Below are 11,034 nucleotides of genomic sequence, written 5' to 3' on the forward strand. Positions count from 1 at the left end.
CTGATTGGGGCATGGCCCCAGCTGTGGCTGCTTCCCCAATCAGCCTAGCCTTTTCTCTCTGGAGCGGGGTAACTGCCCCAATATGTACAGGTGGGTATAAGGGAAAATGAAGTAATGACTGGGTCTGACTGTTCAATAATGCACTTTTTCTCCTAATATCTCGTATAGTACTGGGATGCCTGCAGACACTGACATGGCAACCTCAGCTGCTTTCTTGCAGCCCAGAGCTCCATTTGCTTTTGACTGGATTTCCTAGAATTGTCACAGCTAATCAAACAGATGACCTTAGGTATCGTGACTACCCCGCTTTTTGAAAGAGGAGATGTCTCTCTACAGTATTTATCCTCATGGATCATGGACAAATTGCCTTAGGTTGCTATGGGCAATATCTGTAGATAAATTTAATCCACACGGAGGAAAAGGCAGCCAAAGAGCTTGTGAGATATGGACTGCAGCCATGCTGCACTGATATATTTCTAAATAAGAGGGGCTGTGGTGTCGTGCTGTGAAGCCATCAGAAAGATTTCATGATGCAAGATAAGATAGATTGTCACTTCCTCTTCTTGTGCTTTCTGGGGCTGCGCTGCTGAAAAGGCTACAGAGTCCACTCTGACAAGCCTGCTGCCAAAATGGACCATGAAGTGCTGGGGAGCATTGTCCTCCTAGCAATAGTCAGCCTTATCAGTGTTCTCCAAAATGGTAAGAAAAGATAACCATTTATTTTAGGGGGAAAGAGGAAGATGAGAAAGAGGGTAGAGAATTCCTAGTATCTATTGTGCATTGAATATGAAATGTAAATTGACCTATTTTTAATACGTTTTTCTCCTGTTGTATATGGCTCTGTGTGTATATATGTGTGTGTGCATATATGAGGAAGCTTGGTTTCAGAACTTCTTTGATCCCCTTCCCTTTTTAGCATACAGGTTTTTTGTACTAGTGGCTGGCTATATTAGCGGTGATATGATACTGATCTTTGATTTTCTATAGTAAGGTTATTAAATATATGTCAGTATTAGCAGCCACTATCTGCACCTCTGTAAATATGTCCAAGAGCAGAGACCTGGTTTTGGATGTGAAAGAGGTTGGGAAGTTGAGCGACTGACATGAAACGTGGATCAGATCCTCAGCGGGTGTAAACGAGTATGATCAAGAGTACTGTACTGAATTATACCAGCAAAGATTCTGGCCTGGTTACTTTTTCAGGTTAACTAGTTATCCTACTTTCCTGAAACTCATTCTTCCGTCTTTCAGTTTGCTAGTTTTAACCCCTTCATGGCTGAGAAAGTTATAAACATCCTTCATCAGAGGAATTTGATATTTCAGAACTTATCTTATGCTATCTCTTTAGCTCAGTTTCTTTTAAGGTTCCTTAGGCAAACTAAATGTTTTTCTTCTGCAAACTTTTTACTTGGCACTCATGTCTTATACATATTCGATCCCCTAAAACTTGACACAGGAGACACACAGATGGGTGACTTTTTAAAAAAAAATGATTTCATTTATGTTGCCCCAAGTTCCAGGAGAATTGTGAGATGGCAACCTGAGACATGGATACCTGACCTCCTCATTATGGGCCTCATCCAAAGCCCAGTGACGTCAGTAGGAAGATGACCCTGGTGCTCAATGGGCTTTGGATCAGGCACCACGTGCAGTTTTAGGAACTGAATTCATGTAGGGGTAGATCATTTTTGGGCTACTTAGTTTGGCAGCGGGGGTGGGTGCAGCACAAGCAGAGCTGCACCATTCAGAGTGAAAATGCAGCTGAGCAGTCTGACAGAGAGCTCTTATCTCTCACAAAAGCAATGTGTTTGTGGTTTATACCCAAATTCTGCCTTCAGATGAAGGCACTACGCGTTTGCAGGAACAGGCTTTGAGATGATGATCTTGGAGCAGGGACTGTGCCTTACTCTGTTTTGTACAGCACTGGCAAGTAAATAACCATCATCAATTGTGTTGTGCATTCACCTTTCATGGCAGAATTTGGCCCCTGGTAATCAAGGCACATCCATTAATAGATGTGCCCAGGTATGTTTCCAGTTATTTTACCAGAGGAGTTTGGGGAGACATAGTCCAAAGACCTATATTTCCAATACAATTCCTTTACTTAATCCATCCAGGAAACTTGTCTTTTCTTGTTCCACTCCATGCACATTTTATATTGCATTGAAACCTGACCATCAGATTATTGATCCAAACCCTTGGGTCTGGCAAGAACTATGCTTGGCACAGGATCCAGGTAAGACAAGTTGGGGGGCGGGAAGGGGAAATGTGGTTTGAAAGCCATCTTTCCCCTCCCCTGCTTCTGGGGGCAGCAAGGTTTAATTTGGCTCCTGGTGCAAATTAGAACTGCCTGAGGGGTGCTATGGTCACACCTCGGCACACCCCAGTACAGCTATATGGTGTGGGGATGTGCAGTAGATCTCTACAGGTGAGTCTTCTCCTATATCTTCTTTGCTCCACGAAGTGGCACAAAGGAGACGTAGCAAGAACCAAGGTGTGTAACCCGTGTGTGTGTATAAAAATAAATGCATAATCATAAAAGTGGTAAAGTGAGCTGAATTTGCATTTCATACCCGGAACCAGCACTACCCCATATTTACCTACGAGGTCACCCAAAGGAAAATGGGATTCCTTGGAACGTGTTCAGATGTTATTAGCACACACTCAGGGCATGCAACACACTGCACTTGACCCTTGTGTGTAACTCACAATGGTCCCGTCTCTGTGTTCTGTTGCGGCTCTCTGCCACCAATCAAGGGCAGTGTAAGGGCAGACTTGTATACCTTCCTCCTCCCCCAAAGTCTTTTATCTATGGTGTTAGCCCCATAATGAAAGTGATGATAAATGGAGTAAAAAATAGCTTATAGGAATATGAGATTAAAAAACAAGCAACACACCTGGGAGAAGTTATGTTAATGTTCCAGTTCAGCAAAGTTCTTAGGCATGTTTGGGTGGTTCCATTTGGATGAGAAATCAGTTTCACACAGAAATATACCCAAAGTCCTGTTTCACTGAACAGCAGTAGAAACATCCATTACACAGGCTGTTCCAGAAATCCCAAGCCAGCTACTCCAGCCAGTGCTGTGCCCAGGCAGAGGCAGTCTCTCTGCCTCTGCTTCTTAACAAGGTCATATGGCAACTGTATCTAGCTATCTATACTGCCACTCATCGCCACAGCATCTGAACACCTTCCATGTAAAATTTATATCAATAATGAAGTCCCGAGTGGACTTCAATGGAGTCTCTCTGGCATTTCTGCCTTTACGGGGTCAGAATTTTAATTGGGATAGGCTGGGGTGGGACTTTTTGGGGAGGAGAGGGAGAGGGTTTAATGGGTTGTTAAGGGTATTTGTATTGTGAGTGTCACTTGAGGTGGAAAGGCTGTCTCAAAGAGAGAGGTTTTGCAGTATTTCCTAAAGATGGTCAGACTCTGGATTCATCTGATCACCTCTGTAAGTGTTTCATAGATGAATCCCCACAACAGAGAGAGCTTTGACCCCAGCTCTCCCATGCTTCATCCTGGGCTTTGAGATCTGCACTGTCCCAGAAGGGTGCATCAGTCACAGTGGTTCAAGATTGAAATTAATTCTTTGATGTGTCTGGGGCTTGATCCATTAATTGCTTGGAAAATTGGGACCACAGCCTTAAACTGTCATTGGAAGCTAACTGGGAACCAGTGGACAAATGTGGGCACAGGCCTGATGTTCTTACAGTGGCCTGAGCCATGCAGGGGGGCAGCCACATTTGGCATCAGCTGGAGCCTATATATTGTCTTCATATTCAACTTTATGTACAGTGAGTTACAGAAATCCAGCCTGGAGATGACAAATGCACAGATCATTGTGGCCAGGTTCACGAGGAAGTGGTGAAGTTTCCCAGCAACCTGGGAGGTGAAAGAAAGTATTCTTGGCAACTGATGCTACCTGGTTGTCCACACTTAGCAAGGAGTTGGCCAGGACCCAGAGGCTTCACACCACTTTCGTGAATAGGAGCTGCATGCCTTCAATGGAGACAATGTCTGGGCCAAGTGTTTCATCTTTCCAGCCAGCATCACTTCATTCTGACCTGGGAACCCCCATTAGCACCACACCCTCCCCTTGGCCACATGGACCTAGCTCCCTGCTTTGTGTCCTGCTGTTGTGCACTACTCCAGGATTTCAGATGCACCTACTGTTGGGCACAAAGGGAAGTGCTTTAGCACAACCATTTATTTTCAGAAGTCTGTGATTCCATACAAGACTCCTGATGGCAGGCCAGCAGCACCTTTTTGGCATAACACTACATCCATTTGTCATTGCTGAACTACTCTTATGACTCAGGTCAAAGTGTGGTAGTGGATGGCCCTCCCAGGATATACAAGCGTCAGTGTTTAAAAACCAGTTGGGTCTTTGATCCTCATGGAAAGCAGGCTAGATGTGACTCTAGTGTCTAGTAGTAAATTTAAATCTGTGTCCATTTATAAATTAGCAAAATTATAAGGGTGGGACAGGTGAGGATGTGCAAAAGAAAAATCTGTTCCACTTTTTTGCAAGGGTTCATGGTAGAGGTCCTTTGAGATCCAACACAAGCCCAAAACAATTCAGGGGTGTGTGTTTGAGATCTCTGTACCATAGATGTACAACACAGATCACTGATACCTAACAGCCAAATCCTCAGGTTCCTTCTCAGCTTTTCTTCACCCCTGACTCAGAGGAACTCTCACTGATTTTAAGTGGAAGTTTCCCAATTAAGGGCTAAGTAAAAGCTGAGGGTAGCTGCCACCCAGACCCCTGTTTCCACCCAAATGAATGGAAATGGGAATCTACCACACAATGGTCACTGTGATATAGCTAAGCTTTGATCTTCACTCCATCAGTTATGGCCGTTTCATCTGCAGGTGCCTGCCCTAGCAAAACCAGCCCAAATCCGCTGTGTTGTTAATCCAGCCTTGAGATGGTGCTGTGACCAGTAATCCCATATGGAAGCCAATGAGATAAAGGGCAAAACACCCTCCATATCACCGGGGAGAGGACGGATTCTCAGAGCTCAGTAAAATCTGATGTCTCTTCCAATGAGGGGTGACAGTTGGGCTTAACACAACATGTCAGGAATGTGAAAGGTAACTCAGGGAAGGGTTTGAGGCATGTTCCCCCAGTTTGATTATGGAGCTGTGTGATGTGGAGACAAGATAGCAAATAAACTTTTTCCTTTGTGAGCACTGGGCTCAGAAGTGAGGCCCCCCAGAAAAACATGTAAGCACTTCAGAAGGGACTACATGTCACATCTGTGAACTAAAGTGCTTGGTTAAACCTAGATGAGACTGTGTTGGCCCAAATTCTGCTTCTGTTTACACCAGCACACCCTTCTGGTGCCAAGAGGGATACAGGGCTGTCGAGTGAAGAACGCAGCCCGTTATACTGAGCATGCACAACGTGTCCAGTTTAACCCTCAAAACAAACCCTGCCTTTCTTTAACAGCCTTTTTTGCAACCAAAGTGGAGCATGAAAGCAAGAACTATAACGGCAAGACTTTCCAGCGGGCTGGATCTTCGGCCTTTGAGCGTGTCTTCACTGCCAAGTGAGTATGCAAACCACACAGGAGGGGCAGGGAAGAAAGCAAGACCTTCGCTGTTGAGTTTAATCTTTGCCTTCGCTTGTGGCCTGATCCAAAGTCCACTGAAGTCAATGGAAAGGCCTCACTGATGTCGGCTCAGGCCCTCGTACTTTATTATCATTATTATTTATTTTATAATTGTGCCTCGGGGCGCCAAGCAAGATCAGGAATCTATCATAGTAGGTATTGCACAAGCACATAGTAAGAAAGAGTCCCTGCCACAAAGAGTCTACAGTCTAAACAGGCAAGATAGAGGTACAGAGAGGTGAACTGACCAACAGGAGGTCAGTGGCAGAGTTGGGAATAGAATTCTGGTCTCTCAAGTCCCTGACCCGTGCTCTAGCCACTAGACCAGGCTGCTTTGTTCTTGCGGTCACTTGTGATTGTCTTTGAAAAGGGGAATTTCACTGCCACCCAAGACAGAAAAGAAAATTAAATAATTATTTATTTGTTAAGCACTGGCAATGTGCTCTGTACTTTGCAATACATAAATATACTCCCCTGCATGGGTGTGTATCCCAGGCCCTATAAAGGAATATTTCCCTCTACAGCAACATTCCCTTATGAACAAAGTGGCGTAAATAATTCCTTTTTAGTAAGCTATAGAAAAAAACCACAGGCAGATTTTACAAGAGCCTCGTCTTTGCTGTGATTCCCATCCTCTCTTTTGCCTTATTATTGAGTTTTGACTGTCAATAATTTGATTAATATGGACCGGGGCTACAAGAGTTGCCCAAGCTGATACAGTGCATCAGGCATTTAATATATGAGACATGATTAACCGCGGCAGTTCAGGAGATGGATTTCACACACGCCATCCATTTTGCACTGCTGTCTATTTCTGACATGGTGGATGGATGCCACCCCTCGTTGTCCCGAGGTAACAGGGAGGTAAATCTCCAGATGCTCCATATGTAAGCTGGTAACTGTGTTTTCAAGGCAGAAGGATATTTTTCCTGTTCTCAGTATGTTTTTAACTCCCCCTTTTTAATTCCTTCCTAGCCAAAACTGCAGAGATGCATACCCGACGTTTCTTGTTGTGCTTTGGTGTGCTGGGCTGCTTTGTAGCCAAGGTAACACGTACTTCAACTCTCTCTATATATATAATTTGTGTGTCTTCTGAGGTTCAGTTTAATATTGTCTCTTAAAAAGGCTCACGACCTGACCCCTCCTCCCCACGCTTCAGCAAGGGACAGATTGAGGTTACTCTGCCAGATTGCAGAGAGGCAAGGCCTGCAGCCTCGAGTTGCTAATGTATTCGCTGCTCACTCTTCTGTGAGTTACATTACAGACAGGGATGGCTCATGGTTAAACATGCTCAGATTGGTCAGGAACCCGGGGCACCAGTTCCCAGCTGTGGGGTGGACGAGGCAGTGAGGGTTCCTAATGGAAGCGTGGTTATTTTGGGAGACCCCTTTCAGAGCACAGGGCCCAAAGTAGCCAATCCATTCAACCTCCTATAATCCACCACTGGTGGCAGATTGGAAGGACACTGCCAAAGGAGATTACTGCTGTCAGACTGCTGCTGGGAAATGGTGCCCAGCGTGTAGGGGTGTTTGCGAAAGCTGCATTGCTCATTGCTGCCTTCTAGACTAGCCTTCATTTCTAACTTTAAGCATGTGAGTAGCAGTCCCATTAAATTCCGTGGGAGTATTCATATGCTTAAAGTCAGGCACACACTTGAGTGCCTTGCTGAACCCCAGGGTAAGTCATTGTTTCTGGGTGACAGAAGACTCTTGGCTGGGCTCAAGTAGGGGCTTGGCCTGCTGGCCTGGGAAAAGCTAGCGTTAAAACACAAAGAAAACCTTTTTTGTGCTGAAAACTGAATTTCGGACCACAGTACGGTGCCTGGCCTGCTGCTGGGGTAGTGCAGTGACCTGCTGCCCTGTACTCAGGGCTTCTGGGGAAACCAGAACATATGCCAGATTGTGCTCTTGGGCGCATGCAGTGCAGCGCTCATTGAAGAGCAGAGCATGGCCCTGCGTGTGGGCCCAGCACTGGTCCTCATGCTTTGCTGGAGCACTCCTATTGACTTTAAGGTATAACTGAGGACAGAATTTGGCCCACAATGTTTTCTGCAAAGGTGGCGGGAAATATCGTGCAATTCTCCACATAATTTATTTTCTTCAATTTCTGGGTCCCACCGCTCGTCCTGCTTCTCAGAATGCAGACTTTCCCCAGTTTTCCCATCCAGCATGAACAGCAATACGGACCTCTATGGATAATGAGGCCTACATGGGAGACTTGGATGGTAGCTTGTAATATGTGTTGCTTTATCTTCCTTTCAGCTGCTGCTGCTTTTGCTGGATTGATATACTTGTTTGTGAGGCAAAAGTACTTTGTTGGCTATCTGGGAGAGAGGACACAAAGGTAAGAATTCCCTGGAGCGCTTTACAAGTGTTTTGGGTGATTAACGTTTTCATGGGTAGGGCATCTTGTCACCCTTCTTGTTCAATATGTATATGGGTACGTTTTCACTGCAGAGTTAACTTGAGTTATCTACACTTGAGTTACTCCTCTCAAGTTAGTTTAGCTCAAGTGATAGCAGCCACATTGTGAAATAACACTGGAGTTGCTGTGTCCACACTGGCACTACATTCACTCATTTATGACACTAAGACTTCTGGGGGCCCATCCCATGGTTCTTAGCGCTGTAGTAAGATGAGACACTCTATGAATTCTTTCACAGTGTATTGTGGGAGAACTTGTCTGTCCTTTCTGGGCACACAGGGGTAATTGTGGGAAGGCATTGGAGGACTAGCAGCACTCAAGCGGCCTGCATCCACACTGCAGAGTAGTTGTGTTAGCAGCAGATGAGTTGTGCTAACTCCAGCTTTACACTCTACCCCCTGGCAGGCCAGCCAACTCAAGTTAAAAACATTGCTGCACTCAAATTAAGGGTTTGTGTGTGTGGATGGGAGTAGTTAGAAGCAACACTCGAGCTATCACTTGAGTTAGCGTTGCAGTGAAGATAAGCCCTATTTCTGCCTACCCCAGCTGGTGTGTTTGAATGTCTTACCCAGTGTCTGGTTGAGACTGGGCTTAGATGAGGGCAAAATGGCTGACGCTCAACCCAGACAAGACCAGGGATAAGCCTATTTTGAATGATTTAAGATGGAGCCGAATATGTTTGCCTGCTTCTTAAGCAATGTTTCATGCTAGGAGCACCCTAGAACTCTGTAGTCAGGCCTGGTGGTGTTTTGATCTATGAAACCCTAAATGGCCTGGAACCTGCCTAACTGAGAATTCACCTCTCTCTCCCTGTGTTGCACTTGGTAGAGTTACTAGAGCTAATGGGTCCCTGGTTTAAAAGGGCTGTTTCAAAACATTTTCCATGTGGGGTTCTTGCCTCTGGAACACATACCCCTGTCCTTGTGCTAAAATAGCCTGAATTTGCTAACCTTCAGGTCATGTCCGTCTATTCTGGAGCCAGGCTGGATCGGTAGGTTATTGCATTTTTGATCAATTGTGTATAAGTGCCCAGAGTTGACAACTAAAGGAATAAATAAAACAAAGTACAGGGTCCACTTTCCCATCACTATCTCCAATTAATTTTACACACCTGCATTGACAGAGTGATTCCACTGGTAGTTTAAAGAAAGAAGAGGTTTGTTTACTGGATTATCTCACATACTTAAAGTAAAAAAAAAAAAAAGATGCTCAAGTACATATTGGAGTAGAAGAATTCACAGAGCAGCACTTGGGCTTGGCAGAGCCCTAAGATGCTGGAGTGGAGTAAGGGAGCTGATTTTTCTATCATCTTACTATTCTTTTCTTTGTTAATAAAACAAAATTCTGGGAACAGGGGAGTTTGGACTTGACACACGTTGTGGACTGTGTTTGCAGAGCAGGTGGGGGAAAGGCTCCTGCTCACAGTGATAATTCAATGTATGTCTCTGTGATTCTCTCTCTCTCCATTTGCAAAGTGAAAGAATAGGGGTCCATTCTCCCATTGATGTCTACACAGCTCCTATTAAGGTTAATGTGAGTAATATCCAGGTGTACAAAATTGACCCCCATAAATTTTACATACCATTAAAATACAGGGTTATTGAATTAGGTTTTAAATATGATCAGACATGATCATATTTAATGGCTAAGACACGTGTCTCTTAAATGGAGCACTTGTTATTATGAAGAAGCATGAATTCAGCACTGGGGGCCCGACTTGATTTACACCTGTGCATCTCTGCTGAAATTAAAGGGGTTGAAAGGGTGCAAGTCAATGAGGAATTTGGCCCATGGATCTGAGCTCCTGAGGTCTATTTTAAGTGGTTTGAATGACAGTTATAGAGGTTGAGCACTTTTCAAGCAAGGTGACAAATCTTGGTATATTACTTTTCTCTCTCTCTTTCCCCCCAGCACTCCAGGTTACATATTTGGAAAACGCATCATATCATTCCTGTTCCTTATGTCTGTTGCTGGGATCCTCAACTATTATCTTGTCCTCATTTTTGGAAGTGACTTTGAAGTGTATATAAAAACTGTAACCAACACCATCTCCCCACTGCTACTCATTCCTTAATTCTTTGCAGCATTAGCGGTTCAGTGTGCTTTACAGATCAATATCCAGAAGCAGCTATAATTCAACTGTTTAAGAAATGAACCTACAAACCCTTTTAGACTGCTGTAAATCTAAGGCTCTATGGGCTTTGTGGTTTGATTTAACCCTTTTCCTACAGTAAAATGATTTATTGTGACCAGTCAGTGTGCCCTAGGAAGGGTAATAACTTCCAATTAATTCTTCAGATTAAAAAGGTTTAAAAAAAATGAAACAACCAAAAAACCATTTCAGGTTGAACAAAACATTCCATTCTGATTTTAAGCACCTTTTCAATGGTTTAAATATAAAAAATTGAAGGCAATCTCAAAATGAAAGGTCATTTTGAATAGAAAAATCAACCTGTTTCATTTCAAAACGATTGAAACAAAACTCATCAACTTTTTGGAATTTTGGGTGGTTTTTACACAAAAAATTTGGGGAAATTGACATGAATTCGCAAAATGTTTTGGTGTCACAGAATCTTCATTTTTCAGCCAAAAAATGTTTTGGCCGAATTTCATTCATCTTCAGTTGCCATGAAAACCCAGAGCTCAATCCCGCAATCCTTACATATATACAATGTTCATTGCAGTCAATGGGAACCAAACCCCTAGTAGTGCATGACTGCAGTTTGGACCTGAATCTCATTTACATGAAAGCCTCTGTATATTGCCAGAGCAGGGTAAATTGCCAGAGGAGTGTACAGGGGTGTTAGTGTAAATGAGACTCCATTATCTCTGAGATTATTTTGTTTTTGTTTTTAATAAAGCAATCTAAAAAGATGAAAGTGGTTTGTCATGTCATCTTCATTTAGTGCTTGATCCATCGATGGCAAAACTCCCAGGGAAGTGAAGGGCAGGAGTTGTTAAATATGCATTCTTTAGATTGTGTTCATAGCT

The 11,034-nt window shown here is 43.9% G+C and overlaps 1 protein-coding gene across 1 annotated transcript; it reads left to right on the forward strand.

The window, feature by feature from the left end:
* Nucleotides 1-620: 620 nt before the first annotated feature.
* LOC113406832 (arachidonate 5-lipoxygenase-activating protein-like) lies at nucleotides 621-10,442 on the forward strand. Its single transcript, XM_026653607.1, has 5 exons — nucleotides 621-699; nucleotides 5,457-5,556; nucleotides 6,595-6,665; nucleotides 7,881-7,962; nucleotides 9,955-10,442. Exons 1-5 carry the CDS (start codon nucleotides 630-632, stop codon nucleotides 10,115-10,117), a joined length of 486 nt encoding a protein of 161 aa, XP_026509392.1. The 5' UTR covers nucleotides 621-629; the 3' UTR covers nucleotides 10,118-10,442.
* The last annotated feature ends 592 nt before the right edge of the window (nucleotides 10,443-11,034 follow it).

The sequence above is a fragment of the Terrapene carolina genome, unplaced genomic scaffold (genome assembly GCF_002925995.2).
Source record: "Terrapene carolina triunguis isolate 2854851 unplaced genomic scaffold, T_m_triunguis-2.0 Scaffold141, whole genome shotgun sequence".
Lineage (NCBI taxonomy): Eukaryota > Metazoa > Chordata > Testudines > Emydidae > Terrapene > Terrapene triunguis.

Excerpts from the sequence above, each read along its gene's own strand:
- LOC113406832 (XM_026653607.1), top strand. The coding sequence starts at position 630 with ATGGACCATGAAGTGCTGGGGAGCATTGTCCTCCTAGCAATAGTCAGC. Across the intron at positions 6,666-7,880 it reads TGGGCTGCTTTGTAGCCAAG|CTGCTGCTGCTTTTGCTGGA; the intron begins GTAACACGTACT and ends TCTTCCTTTCAG. Across the intron at positions 7,963-9,954 it reads CTGGGAGAGAGGACACAAAG|CACTCCAGGTTACATATTTG; the intron begins GTAAGAATTCCC and ends CTTTCCCCCCAG.